The sequence below is a fragment of the Cyprinus carpio genome, unplaced genomic scaffold (assembly GCF_018340385.1).
Source record: "Cyprinus carpio isolate SPL01 unplaced genomic scaffold, ASM1834038v1 S000006643, whole genome shotgun sequence".
In the NCBI taxonomy this organism is placed as follows: domain Eukaryota; kingdom Metazoa; phylum Chordata; class Actinopteri; order Cypriniformes; family Cyprinidae; genus Cyprinus; species Cyprinus carpio.
Window position 1 is genome coordinate 560679 of NW_024879270.1, and position 18535 is coordinate 579213.

At 37.2% G+C, this 18535-nt stretch overlaps 1 protein-coding gene across 1 annotated transcript in view; it reads right to left on the reverse strand.

The window, feature by feature from the left end:
• Positions 1–2836: 2836 nt before the first annotated feature.
• Positions 2837–18535, reverse strand: part of si:dkey-11f4.7 (piezo-type mechanosensitive ion channel component 2) — a 180733-nt gene continuing 165034 nt past the window's right edge. Inside the window, 8 exon segments of the mRNA XM_042755145.1 lie at positions 2837–3319; positions 5743–5962; positions 6236–6385; positions 6388–6521; positions 12954–13123; positions 13379–13471; positions 16708–16896; positions 18013–18160. Coding sequence (XP_042611079.1) covers positions 3067–3319; positions 5743–5962; positions 6236–6385; positions 6388–6521; positions 12954–13123; positions 13379–13471; positions 16708–16896; positions 18013–18160 — 1357 coding nt within the window. The 3' untranslated portion in view covers positions 2837–3066.

Here is an 18535-nt window from a genome sequence, read left to right on the forward strand (position 1 = left end):
ATAATATTATGATAAGGGCAAATACAGATAGCTGAGATAAAAACTAGGGTGCTATAGGAAAAGGACTCTGGGGAAGAAATTCAGATAACTGATTGGGAAGCCATATGTGAGATGCCTTCCTATCTTGCCAATAACTCTGCCTGGGAAATGCAGTTTAAAATTGTTCATCTTCTTCCAAGACAAAGTAAACCCAAAACTCTCCAACCTCTGCAATAAATGTAAAAGTCTAGAAGGAACCCTCATCCACTGTTTCTGGAGCTGCTCGAAAATACAACTAATCTGGACAGGCATCCTAAGAGAACTTGAGAACATTTTTTGCTGATCTTTACAAATAGGACCAATGACTTGTTTGCTTGGCATGAGACAGGAACTCCCGTCCAGATTCCAAGGAACCCAACTTTTTCGTCTTACTCCACTGTGCCCGCAAGTGCATACTTGTAAGCTGGATAACAGACCAAGTCCCATCAATAGCACAGTGGATTAACACAATCCATTTTTCAAAGCATCAAAAGACAAACCTTTTAAATTTGATAAAGTTTTCATTTTGGGGCTGGAGAGAGACATCTATTAGCACTGGGAATATGGAACCTGGCGTGGACGGACTGAATAACAACCCAATGGTGATGGATATATACATATAAAAAAATATTTACATCACCATTGGGTTGTCTGTCCACATATATATTTACTTTTATAGGTGATTCTCAATATGCCTCTGAAGGGGAAACAGAAGCACAGAATGTTGAAGAGTATCACCCTCACTGACCAAACTGTAGCTGTTCCTGCATGATAACAGTTCCGCCGAAACCACTCAGAAGGGGTGTATTGAAGAGTGTGCCTGAGAGAGCCAACAAGACCACAAAGATCATCTGGAAAGGTTCCAATCCAAACAAATTCCCTTTGGTTGATCATCAAATGTTCACACACAAACACAGATCATTGCTATCTGTTTTCTTTTTATTTATTTAAAAGTAAAAACAAAAACCTTGCTATGTGTACTGCATTAGACTATCCGGGGCTTGTCAAACCAATTACATATTGTTGCATTTGGTTTAATTGCTTTTATTGTCCTCATTTGTGAGTCATTTCAGATAAAAGCATCTGCTAAATGATTAAATTTAAACTGTTTTACAGACACAGCATCGTTTCATCGGTCACAAAAGAATAACAAATTAAGTGATTCAACGTTTTATTTTAATCACAAACAATATATTGTTGAATATACATTCACACACTGAAGTAGTGAAGAACATTACAGGCTGTCTAGCCAGCAAAGAAAATCTATGCAAATAAATCTAGATCTGTTATATACGTACACATACACAGGATCTCAGTAACTCCTAATTCGTCACTACATTCAGATACCACATCCAGAACTTTTCCGATGGTTACACAGATGGGCTATTTGCTGTTAATACACAATCATTACTTGGATCGCATGCAGAGTCGATGATCTTACACATCAGGCCGACCATTTATCCTCTATAATGCTGTTTAAAGCGGAAAATAGCAAAATATTTAGAAAATGTATTTAAACAGCAGTAAATTGTAAATTAAGTTTTGTGGGTTACCACTGTGCTGAAGAGATCCTGTGTTTAAGTCAAGGATGAGCAAAGAAACATTGATGTTAAGCTGCATGTTGTTTTATTTAAAGGCAGAAACTGTGGAGTTGTTGATGCAGTGATCTCTTCGCCTAATCGAAGATTTGAGGTAAAATTAAGTTTTTGGTTTTAATGATTTTGCTTAATTGAGTCAATTTTCAGAGATTTTAAATATTGGTTCATAAACGTAATTGGCATTTTCTGCAGTCAGTTTCTGCAAATAAAATGAAGGAATAAACTTTGTTTTAATTTAGCACATTACAGTAACATTCTGTAAAGTAGGTAAAGTACTGTAAAATTTACTTAGTATGTGAAGTTGCTGAAAAGTTTTACAGTGCATTTTTAAATGTAGAAGGATGATTTACCTCTGGACTGGATTACAGTAATGCTATACTTCTGAATATATAACAATTGTTCCTCCAGATCAAATATGTTTTACTTATGATAGCAGGCAAAGTGCTTATTGAACATTAAGACTAAGCAACAAGATAAATCTAATACAAGATGTTTTACACATGCCATGGTTTATTATATGACTAACGACTACAATTAAAGAATAATATTCCTACATATTCTAATTGAAAAAAATAATAATACATAAATGAAATATGAAATACATAAATACTAAATACTTGTGCACTGCATGATTACTGGAACAAATATAGCAGTAGTGAAGTCATTTAAGCATAAATAATTTGATCCAAACTTCATCATTCATGTATATTATTACTTTGATGCTCTTTTCAGTCTATGCAGTTCGGTCCGTGTATCTTTTGGTCATTTATTTTTCTACTTAAAAAGAAATAAAGAGAAATGATAAACGGTTTGATATCTCTTAAACTCCGTTTTGTTTAAGAAACGGAAAACGGAAATGTAGCTGGATTTTTCATACTTTTGTTCATTCGTAAAAAATGAGATTATGCTTTAATATTTGTTTTGAATGTGTGGGCGGCGCTGAAACACCCCTTTCATCCCTTCTCTACTGCACCGATACACGCAACCGCAAGCTCAGTTCATTTTCAACAGAAGAGAAGCGGCAGGCGAGCCGAGTTTATTAATCCTGCGGATTCTTTGCTACCAGCACTTACAAGATAAAATAAATAAATAAATAAATACACATATGTATATATATATATATATATATATATATATATATATATATATATATATATATATATATATATATATATATATATATATATTTCTCTTTATAAATATATATTTATTTCTCGTTTCTCATTTCTCTTTAAGTAGAAAATCAAATGACCAAAACATACACGGACCCAGTTCATTAAGTTTTGGGCTTCAAAAAACTCTCATGGATAGATGTAAATATATTCCCAAAATATTCCTTAGTACTGGATTACAGTGTATAAAATGACTTTCTAGTTGGTGCCTTATAGCAGACATTTCTGTCTTTCTGAGATGTGCAGAGGTTGATATTTGTGACAGAAATGTCATGCATCTACTCATTCTTTTTGCGGGTCATTTTGATCATGGTCTCAGGTGAGCGGTACAGAAAGATGAGCTTTTCAAAAAGTTGCTCCTCCATCTCCATCTCTCCCGTCTCTCGCACAACAAAGATATCATTGCACAGTTTTAGTACACGGTCCACACACGGCAGCTCCTCATACATGATGGATCGAGATATGCCTGTGAAGAACTCCCGCACAAACTTACCAATGACCAGCACCACAGACATGTACAGACCCACAATGCTGCAATGTCAATAGAAAGAAAAACAAAAAAGGAGAGATTTCATATTCAAAATCATCATTTTTTTTTTAAATAATGATTTAGTATTTAAAACAATCATTTCAAAACATTATTTCTACAATAGTAATTTCTGTAAATGTATTTATGCCACCTCTGCACAGCATTAAACAGTCTGTGTAAATTCACTATATTTCCTTTCTATGTTAGTTCACAATAACGTGAGAATTACAGGCATTTGTCTTTTATGGGGTGTTGTGATAATAAGTGGTCAGCCTAGTCAGGCATGAATCAGGACAGATTTTCATAATACTAAAAAGACATTGTTGCTACTACATATACTTGAATTTGTGTCTCACCACAACTTTTTGTTTTAAGTTGAATACTGTTTATTAAAAAAATGAACTTGAACTTATACAATAAGCAGATGTTATCTGAAGTGAATAATCTGTCACTTCATAGCATACTGAAGATGATCTGTTTATTTTCCATCTTTTGATCAGTTGGATACCCTTTTTAAAAGTTGCATGTAACTAGCAAAGCTTCACACATTGTTTTAGTGCAATGGTTGTTTCATTAAAGGATTAGTTCACCCAAAAATGAGAAGAATTATGTCACCATTTACCCACATTCATGTCGTTCCAAACTCATAAAACTTTTTTTTTAAGTCTTCAAAACACAAATGATATTTTTTAATATTCTTTCATGATTTTTGTCCATATGTGGAAAGCATAGACTGCATAAAAACATGGATATAGTGCCTGTGACATCACCCGTAGGTTTTTTTATGAAGAGCATTTTTGAAGCCTAAAGAGGGCGGAACTGGCCGTCGGCATCTTGACAGCGCATCACCACGCGTCAATCATGGATAATCGAAAATGGGAAAAGGCGCAGGACGTGGGTGGAGCTGGTTTCTGGTCACCTAGTTTAACAGTGTGACAGCATGGCAATCCACCTGTCACTCAAGTGGCCACGCCTTTAATTATGCAGAAATTTAAGACATAATTTAATTATGCAGAAATTTTAAATAATTACAATTTAATTCAATTTTTTAATATAATTTAAACAGATGAGTTATAAAATAATAATAATAATAATCACCCCGCTCACAGTTTAGCTATTTTAACATGGGATTGGGATTGACTTCCTTTCGGAGCCATTTTCTAGAGGCCAGTTGATGAATTGCAGTTTAAATCACTTCTGTGTTGGTTTCAAGAGAGAGACCGGAAGGTTGCCGCTTGGTAGAAAGTCCGCTCAACCAAATTTTTCAACCTTCAAAAAGTTCATAAAGACATTGTGAAAGTAATCCATATGAATAAGTAATCCAGATTTAATAAAAAAAAAAAAAAAAATTCACAAATAAACACTGATTAACACACAGAGCACATCAAAAAATGTAATAATAATAAATAAATAAAAATTCATATGGATTACTTTTATGAAGTATTTAAATGTAATTCTAATCATCAGATCACAAAACATTTTGAATCCTATTTACACTTGTATTCAGCCCTAACCTAGTTTGGATAAAGATGTCACAAATCCGGTCTGTGGCCTTCTATACGATTGCCACCCTTACATTATATTGACTCTCACACCACACAGACTGTTACACGTCATCCTGGAATACATTTCCCATGTTACATTGCACTGATTGGACTCACCTGCAATCAATCACACACACACTTTATTACATTTTAGACTTTATTAGACTCTGCGTTTTATTGTCTGCGTTTCTCTCTCTCTTAGCGATAGCAACTTTACGGAGCCATTCCGTGCTTCCTGGGTTAAAGTTTAGTTAAGTCTTGTTCATAGTCTGTTTACCCGTGTTTTGATCTTAGCCTGTTTTCTAGTCTTGTCTGATCTCTGCCTGCCCTGAAGTTTATAGCCTGCCTTGGATCTCTCTCTTGGCTTGTCCGTTTGCCCCTGCCTGGACTATTACCGTGTACCTGGATTATCTCTCTTTGTTTTGCCCCCTGGATCACGTTCACCGCCGACCCCGTCTGTTCACTGGACTACTCTTGTGTCTTGCCCATGCCATACCTGTTTGCTGGTGTTCGACCCTGCCTGTGTTTTGACCATGTTTATTAATAAAAGCTAGCATACGGATCTGCACGCCTCACATCTCATTCGCCCCGTTACAAAAGAATTTTAATTATGTTCTGTTCATCACAAAAAAACTATTGTATGACTTCAAAATAAATATGGGGTTGTATGTCAGACTGGTATTATGATATTTTTAAGGTGCTTTTTTGGAGCTTGATATTTTTCATTATATAAAAAAAGATCTTTTGTGTTTCATGGAAGAATAAAAGTCATACAGGTTTTTAATGACAGCTGATGACAGTTTTCTTTATTGGGTGAACTACTCATTTAATATTTACTTACCAGACATGTTTAAGAAATTGTACAAATGACTGAAACTCACCCATAACCAGCCAGGAAGCCCACACTGGATGGGCTGACTTTATCATTGAACACCAGCATTTCAATACTCTGGCATCTGCTGGCTGGAGGGCCAGGAAAACACTCTTCCACCACCCACCACTGCGGCCCCATCTCTGCAGAGCTCCCATTTCCCCGTTGCAGTTTGATGGACAGAGGACGGAAGAACTGTAGATGAAGATCATCCAGGCTTTTGGGATGTTCTGTGAATGATTCCATTAAAGTCAAGAAAACATCCTTTGATCTGCAGGTCTGTTGTTCTAATGCCATTCATTTACATTTACATTTAATCACTTATTAGAAGCTTTTATCCAAAGCAGCTTACAAACGAGGAATACAACAAAGTGATTCATCCAAGCAGGCTATAACAAGAGGTGCTAAAATACATTGTCTTGAAGAGTACAGCCAAGAACAGAGTAGGAAATCAGAACTAGTGCGTACTGAGCATAGAAGGAAAGAAAGGTTTAATAACTCACCCACTTGAAGTCGATGTGCCACTTTAGCATTAGGTCCGGAAGTTCCTCTGATATATTTTGGCAGCAGATTTTCCATTAACCTGACAATCATCAGAAAACAGATGGAATGAGAATTGGCAAAAAACAGATGTTGAAAGCATCCATATTTAAATGTTTAAGAAACACTTACACTGGACGGCTGCGTGTCCCTCTAAGCATAGACACCAGTTCCTCTCTCAATCCGCTATCTTCATATTTCACTGTATGTTCACCAGCCGCCTCTGCATTCATCACCAGAGATGCATTTCTGCTCAAATGTGCAAAAAAAACACAATGACATCACATGTATCATAAAATGTTAAAACATTTTATCATTATGAGATGCCCCCCATCATAGTACACTTTGTTGCCACAGTATCTTCAAATATCTTAACATGCAATGTCAGTAAAGAGTATGGCGACTTTTACCTTCTGTAAAAAGGTCCAGTATAATTACCTCAGGTAATGCTACTCCTGTGCAGATAGACCAGTTGTATATATGTACGTAAATGTTCTGTCATTTCCTGTTTAAATGTATTTTTTCAATGCAGTTTTTCAACTATGGAGACACTTGAAGATGCCTTCAGTTGTGTTCTAGGCTGTGTTTCTCACATACGACGACACAAACCATTCAGATCAAAAAGGAGGTCAAAAGCACTCGTTAAAGGCATGCAACGTCTGTTAGCTTAAGGTACTGTAAGTGCCTATTACCAAAAGAATCAAACCCAAATTTAATTAATTTCATTAATAGATCACTTGACTGAACCTGACTGTTTTATATATATATGCATGATGATGGAGGTGATGACAGTGCGTAAACTGAGTTACCCCTTCCAACTTCTGGTAGTTTTACTGAGATTTCTTATCCTGTGCAAATTGGCCATTGATATTACAGACTTCCTGTGGTAAAATTACATTACTCCATCTACCCTTGTAAAACTAATCCCATCTGAATTGGGCTTATGATGTATATTGTGCCCTGAGCGTTGACATGACTTGACACCATCTGTAGAGTTAAGTTATTCTATGCCCGATATGGTACTTGTTATTCTAGTGAGGCAGGCACTCCCTTAGCATGGTGGAGTGGGCATTGGTTCCCCAGCATCAACTCCAGATGCTGCATCAAAGTTTGAAACTTCGAAAGGGAACATCTAGGTTATTACTGTAAGCATGGTTCCCATTTCGTTGTCATGCATCAGGTTTGCCTGTATATCTCCTTCAGACAAAAGGGTTGAAGACTTGTTTCCCAGGTGCGCTTTTATACTCACGGGCATTCCACGGACATTATGGACTGTTATCACCAAATGAATTGACATGTTTGCTACACATAGTTAGGCTGACAGAGAAGATTTCAGAATTAGAGACACGCATCCAAACTTTAATTGAGGACAGTAAGAATGTGAGGGCTCTAGATACGGCTTTGGATGCGTCTAGCTCAGGGAGTCCTGTACATTGTTCGGTTTCGGTAACAGGGGCTTTGCAGCAGGGCAACTGGGTGACTGTGAGGCGGCATAGTCGTGGGTCTAAACACCACTCTTCTGTTCCGATCAAAACATTAAACAGGTTCTCCCCACTCAGTGAAGCACCCACTGAGAAACCTGATGAAAGTGCTCTAGTTATTGGCGATTCTATTTTACGGAATGTGAAAATAGAGACACCAGCCACCATAGTCCAATGTTTACCGGGAGCCAGAGCGCCTGACATCTTAGCAAATTTAAAAGTGCTGGCTAATGCTAAACGTAAATACAGTAAGATTGTTATTCACGCCGGTGCTAATGATGTTCGACTTTGCCAGTCGGAGATCACTAAAAATAACATTAAAGAGGTGTGTGAACTTGCAAGCATGATGTCAGACACTGTAATATGCTCTGGTCCCCTCCCTGCTTACCGTGGTGATGAGATACATAGCAGATTGTCATCACTCAATGGCTGGATGTCTAAGTGGTGCCCGCAGAATAACATAGGTTTCATAGACAATTGGACAAGCTTTTGGGGCAGACCTGACTTGTTGAAAAGAGATAGTCTTCATCCCTCCTGGGGTGGTGCCGCTCTCCTTTCTAGAAATATGGCACATAGTCTTAGAGTTTGTACTTGACTAACTGGGGCCCAGGTCAGGAAGCAGACAGACTGGCTAAACCGACCATCTGCTAGCCGCCTCCAGTCACAGAAGTCAGTTAATTCTCAGCACATAGAGACTCTTTCACCTAGATATCACACTATAGAGACTGTGTCTGTTCCCCGGGCTAGAAAATACAAAAAACGTCCAAACCAATTTAAGAGCAACAATTTTATTGAGGTTCAACAAATAAAAAACAGATGCAATACGGATAAACAAATGATAAAGCTTGGCTTATTGAATATCAGGTCCCTTTCTACGAAAGCACTTTTTGTAAATAATATGATCACAGATCATAATCTAGATGCACTCTGTTTGACAGAAACCTGGCTAAAACCTGATGATTACATTATTTTAAATGAGTCTACACCCCAAGATTACTGTTATAAACATGAGCCACGTCCAAAAGGTAAAGGGGGAGGTGTTGCTTCAATTTATAACAATGTTTTTAAGGATTTCTCAGAGGGCAGGCTTCAAGTATAACTCGTTTGAAGTATTGGTGCTTAATATAACATTATCCAGAGAAACAAATGTTAATGATAAATCCCCTGTGATGTTTGTACTGGCTACTGTATACAGGCCACCAGGGCACCATACAGACTTTATTAAAGAGTTTGCTGATTTTACATCCGAGTTAGTGCTGGCTGCAGATAAAGTTTTAATTGTTGGTGATTTTAATATCCATGTTGATAATGAAAAAGATGCATTGAGATCAGCATTTATAGACATCCTGAACTCTATTGGGGTTAGATAACACGTCTCAGGACCTACTCATTGTCAAAATCATACTCTAGATTTAATACTGTCACATGGAATTGATGTTGATGGTGTTGAAATTATGCAGCCAAGCGATGATTTCTCAGATCATTATTTAGTTTTGTGCAAACTTCATATAGCTAAAACTATAAATTCCACTTCTTGTTACAAGTATGGTAGAACCATCACTTCTACCACAAAAGACTGCTTTGTAAGTAATCTTCCTGATGTATCCCAATTCCTTAGCATATCCAAAACCTCAGAACAACTTGATGATGTAACAGAAACTATGGACTCTCTCTTTTCTAGCATTTTAAATACAGTTGCTCCTTTACGCTAAAGGAAGGTTAAGGAAAACAGTCTGACACCGTGGTGTAATGAGCACACTCGCACCCTAAAGAGAGCAGCCCAGAAAATGGAGCGCAGCTGGAGGAAAACAAAACTAGAAGTATTTCGTATTGCTTGGAGGGAAAGTAACCTATCTTACAGAAAAGCATTAAAAACTGCTAAATCTGATTACTTTTCGTCTCTTTTAGAAGAAAACAAACATAACCCCAGGTATTTATTCAATACAGTGGCTAAATTAACGAAAAATAAAGCATCAACAAGTGTTGACATTTCTCAACATCACAGCAGTAATGACTTTATGAACTACTTTACTTCTAAAGTCGATACTATTAGAGATAAAATTGTAACCATGCAGCCATCAGCTACAGTATCACATCAGACAGTGCACTATAGATCCCCTGAGGAACAGTTCCCCAAATCATCATCTAAACCAAAAAAATCTATGTAAAAACTTAAATCATCTAAACCAACAACATATGTTAGACCTTATTCCATCTAAGCTCCTAAAAGAGGTGCTTCCAGAAGTCATAGATCCTCTTCTGACTATTATTAATTCCTCATTGTTATTAGGGTATGTCCCAAAATCCTTCAAACTGGCTGTTATTAAGCCTCTCATCAAAAAACCACAACTTGACCCCAAAGAAATAGTTAATTATAGACCGATCTCGAATCTCCCTTTTCTTTCAAAGATACTAGAAAAGGTAGTATCCTCACAATTATATTCCTTTTTAGAGAAAAATGGCATCTGTGAGGATTTCCAATCAGGATTTAGACCGTATCATAGTACTGAGACTGCTCTCCTTAGAGTTACAAATGATCTGCTCTTATCATCTGATCGTGGTTGTATCTCTCTATTAGTGCTATTGGATCCTTATTGCTGCGTTCAACACTATTGACCACACTATTCTTCTGAACAGACAATAAAAATTTATCATAACTAACACAAGTGCATTATCAAGGTTCAAATCGTACTTATATGACCGACATCAATTCGTAACAGTGAATGAAGAGGTATCATATCGTTCACAAGTGCAGTATGGAGTACCGCAAGGCTCAGTACTAGGGCCGTTACTCTTCACGCTTTACATGTTACCCTTGGGAGATATCATCAGGAAACACGGTGTTAGCTTTCACTGTTATGCTGATGATACTCAGCTCTATATTTCATCGCGGCCTGGCGCAACTTATACCAATTTGAAAAACTAACGGAATGCATAGTCGATATAAAAAACTGGATGACGAGTAATTTCTTACTGCTAAATTCTGAAAAAAACAGAGGTGTTAATTATAGGGCCTAAAAGCTCTGCATGTAATGACCTAGAACGCTGTCTAAGCCTTGATGGCTGCTCTGTCAATTCTTCGTCATCAGTTAGGAACATAGGTGTGCTATTTGATAGCAACCTTTCCTTAGAAAGCCACGTTTCTAGCATTTGTAAAACTGCATTTTTCCATCTCAAAAATATATCTAAATTACGGCCTATGCTCTCAGTGTCAAATGCAGAAATGTTAATCCATGCGTTTATGACCTCAAGGTTAGACTATTGTAATGCTCTATTGGGTGGTTTTTCTGCACGCTTAGTAAACAAACTCCAGTTAGTCCAAAATGCAGCAGCTAGAGTTCTTACTAGAACCAGGAAGTATGATCATATTAGCGCGGTCCCAACAAAACTCCACTTTATTGTCAATTCTACCCTATCAACATCGTATAGATTTTAAAATCTTGCTTATTACTTATAAAGCCCTGAATGGTTTAGCACCTCAGTATTTGAATGAGCTCTTGTTACATTATAGTCCTCCACGTCCGCTCCGTTCTCAAAACTCTGGCAATTTGATAATACCTAGAATATCAAAGTCAACTGCGGGCGGCAGATCCTTCTCCTATTTAGCGCCCAAACTCTGGAATAACCTACCTAACATTGTTCGGGAGGCAGACACACTCTTGCAGTTTAAATCTAGATTAAAGACCCATCTCTTTAACCTGGCTTACACATAACACACTAATACGCTTCTAATATCCAAATTCGTTAAAGGATTTTTAGGCTGCATTAATTAGGTAAACCCGAACCGGGAACACTTCCCATGACCCCCGATGTACTTGCTAAATCATTAGAAGAATGGCATCTACGCTAATATTAGTCTGTTTCTCTCTTATTCCGAGGTCACCGTAGCCACCAGATCCAGTCTGTATCCAAGTCAGATGGTCACTGCAGTCACCCGGATCCAGTATGTATCCAGCCCAGATGGTGGATTAGCACCTAGAAAGGACCTCTACAGCCCTGAAAGACAGCGGAGACCAGGACTAGAGCCCCAGAGACAGATCCCCTGTAAAGACCTTGTCTCAGACGACCACCGGGACAAGACCACAGGAAACAGATGATTCTTCTGCACAACCTGACTTTGCTGCAGCCTGGAATTGAACTGCTGGTTTCGTCTGGTCAGAGGAGAACTGGCCCCCCAACTGAGCCTGGTTTCTCCCAAGGTTTATTTCTCCATTCTCTCACTGATGGAGTTTTGGTTCCTTGCCGCTGTCGCCTCTGGCTTGCTTAGTTGGGGACACTTCATTTACAGCTATATCGTTGACTTGATTGCAAATTATTGCACAGATACCATTTAAACTGAACTGAGCTGCATGACGACATCACTGAATTCAATGATGAACTGCCTTTAACTGTCATTTTGCATTATTGACACACTGTTTTCCTAATTAATGTTGTTCAGTTGCTTTGACGCAATTTTTTTTGTTTAAAGCGATATATAAATAAAGATGACTTGACTTGACACATGCTCAGACAACGATCATGATGATGGCATTCCCCATCGCATCAACTAATTTTCCTTCTCAGGGAACCATGGTTACAGTCGTAAACTAGACATTCTTTTTGGTGAGTGAAAATGAGTTAAAAAATCCATTTGTCCTTAATGTAATGGGGCTGACACATCAGATGAGAAGTGCCAAGCTGTGCCACGTCTTTAAAATTTGAACACATTGTTTTCTACGAGTGTACACACACAGGCAGTGCCATTCGGCGTCTGTCTGCAGTGCCCAACTACAACTGAGGAGGCCATTCTAAATCCTGCCATGCCACAGCTTAAATGCCATTCACATATTTTTCCATTAAATTATATTATAATTGTCCCAAAACGTTGTTAATGTACATAATGATTTCACCCCATCAAATGAGAGCAATGTATGTTTTCCTCAGATGCAATATATGTTCTGTATATCAGTGTGAGAGGAATAATGTTATAATCTCCTTTGTGGTGCAGTAAAGTGCTTACATGTACACAGGGAATTTCAGCCACCAAAAATGCATTAAAATATGCAAGCACTGTTAATGCAACATTTTTTTTTTCGATTATTGCAATTCAACACGCTTTTTTATTTCAAAGATTTTAGTCATTAATTTACATCCATGCAAAGACACCATAAAGCCTTAAGTCTTTAAAATGTGTGCAGTTGTTGTGATTGTGAGAATATACCGTAGTAAAGTCCAGCGCAGTGTGATGTAGAAGTGTGTTGAGTTGCTGAGCTCATAGATCATGGCATCTCGGCTGGCAGGACTGACGTTCCAGAGTCGACTGGCATCACTTTTGATCTTTGCCGTTACTATGTCCTCTGCCATGTAGTTCACAAGAAACTGCATCGCTGACTATTTGAGGCACATGGAGGACAGTTTGATCAGACTGACGGATTGACAGTCTAGCTGTTTAAACTCAAGGTTCAAAGAGTTAATGTATTACAATTTATAACAATCATGACAAAATTAATATGTTTTAGTCACAAAAACAGCAATCTAAAAGTGAAATTGCATTTTATCCTGTGTGCATACTAAAATGTGTTGAATGAAGTGGAAGGGAACTATAGATTGTAATTGCTCATGCTTTGGGACAAATGTAATGTGTACCGGGTAAGTGGCAAAGTGATTGCTCATCTTCTGGAAGGCCGATTGAGAGTATGGGATCAGATTGTGTTCCTGAGCACTCATGCTAAACAATGGCTGTAAACACATGTAAAAAGAAAACATGATTAATTCTCTTGTACTAGACCAGTGGTTCCCAGTCCTGGTCCTCTGCACGTTTTGTATGTCTCCCTAATAAAACACACCTGATTCAACTTATCAGCTCATTAGTAGGTGAGAGAGACATCCAAAATGTGTACTGTTGGGGGTATCGGGTTTGAGAACCACTTTACTAGACCAGGGGTTCCTGGAGGGCCAGTATCTGCATAAATGTTTTATTTATTCATATATATATTTTCATGTGTGCTCTAAGACACTGTAATAAATTAATGATATAATTTAATTGATGTAGTCATTGTCAAGTACTAGTGACAAATCTAGGGACTTTAACTTTAGCTACTTTCCAAGACTTGCCAGCACTGCTGTTGCAGTCACTATTTCATATTTGTTCCATTGTCTGACAGAAACAGAAAAATATATAAATTAGCTTTATTAGCTTTAGCTTTATTTGGACATATTTGGAACACTGAAATACAGCACAGAGAGGAGAGAAGCAAAGATGTGAAAAGGGCTGACATTAGGCAGACATCATGAATATACTAATTATTATTATAATTATGTCCATCAATCACAAGAGTAAAACTTTTGTTAGGTAAAGAATGACCTTTTTGGTGCAAGAAACTTTTTTAACCTTAGAAACTAACCTTGAGAAACAAAATATAAAAATCTGAAACTGCATTTCATGACCATCATGACCTGTGATCAGTGTAATATGTAAAGAATACATCATGTACAGAAGTTCTTCATCGCAAAGTTGTTTATGCATCAGCCAGTAACTAAACAATCAACTTCACACTGTTCCTGTTAGTAGAATAAAAAAGTTATCTATGTTGTGATTACATTACATTGTTCAGCGCATCTCTTATTTACACTGTATTTTCACAATGCTAGTTATGGTGAAAGAGATTGTGAGATTTGCCCATTGCAATAGGAGATCACTGCATAGTGTGATCAGTAGACATGACTGTGTTCGGCTACAGTATAGTGCTGCAGTCTTTGATGCAATGGGAGGAGTTCTACATACAATGCTATAATCAACACTTTTCATGATCATTTTATATTATAGTATCATATATAGCAGTAAACATATTATAGTAATCGTTATAGTACAAATTTTATATTAAAAATGGTCATTTTGTATGCAAAGATGTTAGCCAGTCATAGCAGTGGGCATTTACATTGATGTTTCAAATCAAAGGGCTAAAATCAGGATAGATAAAAAATTTAGTTTTTCATGAAAATAATAACTTTAAAGAATGCATTTCATGACCCCTTTAATATATAGACATATTTCAAACTTATAAAATACACTCACCTAAAGGATTATTAGGAACACCATACTAATACTGTGTTTGACCCCCTTTCGCCTTCAGAACTGCCTTAATTCTACGTGGCATTGATTCAGGTGCTGAAAGCATTTTTTAGAAATGATGGCCCATATTGATAGGATAGCATCTTGCAGTTGATGGAGATTTGTGGGATGCACATCCAGGGCACGAAGCTCCCGTTCCACCCAATTCCCAGCCTATAGAGTACCAAGAAAACATCCCCCACACCATTACACCACCACCACCAGCCTGCACAGTGGTAACAAGGCATGATGGATCCATGTTCTCATTCTGTTTACGCCAAATTCTGACTCTACCATCTGAATGTCTCAACAGAAATCTAGACTAATCAGACCAGGCAACATTTTTTCCAGTCTTCAACTGTCCAATTTTGGTGAGCTCGTGCAAATTGAAGCCTCTTTTTCCTATTTGTAGTGGAGATGAGTGGTACCGGTGGGGTCTTCTGCTGTTGTAGCCCATCTGCCTCAAGGTTGTGCTTCACAAATGCTTTGCTACATACCTCGGTTGTAACGAGTGGTTGTTTCAGTCAAAGTTGCTCTTCTATCAGCTTGAATCAGTTGGCCCATTCTCCTCTGACCTCTAGCATCAACAAAGCGTTTTCGCCCATAGGACTGCCGCATACTGGATGTTTCTCCCTTTTCACACCATTCTTTGTAAACCCTAGAAATGGTTGTGCGTGAAAATCCCAGTAACTGAGCAGATTGTGAAATACTCAGACCGGCCCGTCTGGCACCAAAAACCATGCCACGCTCAAAATTGCTTTAATCACCTTTCTTTCCCATTCTGACATTCAGTTTGAAGTTCAGGAGATTGTCTTGACCAGGACCACACCCCTAAATGCATTGAAGCAACTGCCATGTGATTGGTTGATTAGATAATTGCATTAATGAGAAATTGAACAGGTGTTCCTAATAATCCTTTAGGTGAGTTTATATAGTTTGTACATATAACTTAGGTGTCATCAGTTAGGAAATTAACTAATCAAATAGCACACCTGTGGCAATGTTTTTCTTTTGAAACCCATATTTCTAGCATTTGTAAAACTGCATTTTTCATCTCAAAGATATCTCTAAATTACGACCTATGCTCTCGATGTCAAATGCAGAAACGTTAATTCATGCATTCATGACCTCAAGGTTAGAGTATTGTAATGCTTTATTGGGTGGTTGTTCTGCGCGCTTAATAAACAAACTCAAGCTGGTCCAAAATGCAGCAGCTAAAGTTCTTAACAGAACCAGGAAGTACAACCATATAAGCCCGGTTCTGTCAACTCTGCACTGGCTCCCTATTGAACATTGAATACATTTTAAAATCTTACTAATTCCTTATAAAGCCCTGAATGGTTTAGCTCCTAAATATTTAAGTGAGCTCATATTGCATTATAGACCTTCACGTCCGCTGCAATCTCAAAACTCTGGCCATTTGATAATACCTAGAATTTCAAAATCAACTTGATTTTGATCAAGTGCTCCTGTAGCTCAAGTGGTAGAGCATTGCGTTACCAAGCGCAAGGTTAGGGGTTCGATCCCCGGGAACACATGATAGCTAAAAATTGATAGCCTGAATGCACTGTAAGTCGCTTTGGATAAAAGCGTCTGCTAAATGCATAAATTTAATTTTAAATTTAATTTAATTCAACTTGGGGCGGCAGATCTCGAGCCCAATCTCTGGAATAATCTACCTAGCGTTGTTCTGGAGGCAGACACACTCTGTCAGTTTAAATCTAGATTAAAGACCCATTTCTTTAACCTGACATACACATAATACACTGCAGTATTTTTGTAATTCAAATCTGTTACATAAAGATGACTTTACTTGACTTATAATAGTGATTACAATGTTACTCTTTAGTGTTGAATCACACACCTCATATCCAAGTATGCTCAACTGGATGGACACATCTAGAGGTTGATTGGTTACTCCTGCTACAGATTTAACCAAAGACATAAAGAGAAGAGGGAACCAGACGATGCAGATGAGAGCAAAAATAATGAAGCCGCCCATTGTGTATTTCACCACCTTCTTCTTCCTCTGTCCACGTCGGTGAGGGTATTTCTGTGGCAAGAAAACATTCCATTATTTTATAGTATGTAAAATATCACGATTTCCAACTGTTGGCTATAAAATGACACATAAGCACCAGAACTTTCTCAGTTTAAACACATTTACAGAAGGGATCAGGAGGTATAGAATGAGCAATAGTACCACTAATCAGAACTGTGGCAGCACTTCTAAAACAACATGACCTGAGCTAAGTGTGTACCTGTGGATCAATAAAAAGGTTTTAAAAGTGTTACATGTGTTTGTTTTTTTTTAATTCATGAAAAGTCTTAAAAAGTCTTATTTGTAGATGACATTTTAATTTAGACATATATATATATATATATATATATATATATATATATATATATATATATATATATATATATATATATATATTCTTAATTTTAATTCTTTCTTTGTGGATTTGCTTGTTCAAGTGACAATTTGCAGCATTTAAGAATAGAATCTAAGACTATTACATACTGTCTTCTCTCCTGCCCGTGAAAGAAAGAGAGAACTTTTATTCAAAATATCATCAATAAGGTTTGTTTTTCCTTTATTTCACTAATGTACATTTTGGTCCCACTGTATATTAAGTGGCCTTAACTACAATGTACTTATTGTGTTCATATTGAATTGCAAAACACTTCTGCTGCTATTGAGGTGGGATACGAGTAAGGTTAGGGACAGGTTTGGTGGTATGGTAGGTTTAAGGGATTAAGGTTAAGGTGTAAGGGATGGGTCAGCAATGTAATTATAAATGTAATTACAGACATTAATTATAGATGTAATTACATGCAGGTATTTTTTTAAAATACAAGTACAATGTAAAACATGTATGTATTACACACAGTGGTAATTTGTTTCCGAATGAATACACATTTGGTGAACTCTGACCTGTGAATTTATATGATGAGAAGATGTGTGACTAATAGAGGAACTAAAAATCACAGGCTGACTTCTTTATTGAATTCATAGAAGATAAATGTGTGAGACATCTAAGATATGCAGTGTTGGAAGTACTGCAGAGAGTACTAGAGCTTGACTTTATAAAAAGGTATGATGTCACCTGTATGTATAAGTTTGGAAGGATAATAAAATTAATTTGGATGACAATTTTTTTTTTACCTCTTCTGCTTCTCTCCAGCATTTGAGAATAAAGATGTTGGCATAGATGTCCTCCACACAGATCCAGTTGGACAGGCTAAGAGTTGTGTCTGTCCACACCCAGTCCATCACTGCCCTTAACTCAGTCAGGAACGGAACTAACCTGAACCTGTCAAAAAAAAGCCCATTACATTTACCTTTATATTTAATCGTTTAGCAGACACTTTCATCCAAATCGACTAACAAATGAGGAAAACAGAAGCAATAAAACCAACAAAAGAACAACAATATGTAAGTGGTGTGACAAGTCCGGGTTAGTAAGACAGATTCAGAAACGCTAGTCTAAGATGACAACTACACAAGCAAATCAGCAATGCATTATGCTGCCAAGCTGCTACAATTATCCACACATTATCATTTTTGGGATTCCCATACTTTTTGACCAACTAATGAATATGTGATTATTCACAATTAGGCAAAAAAATAAAAATAAAAAAATAATAACAATAATAATAAGGAACAAGAAAACTGGCTTTATCAAATA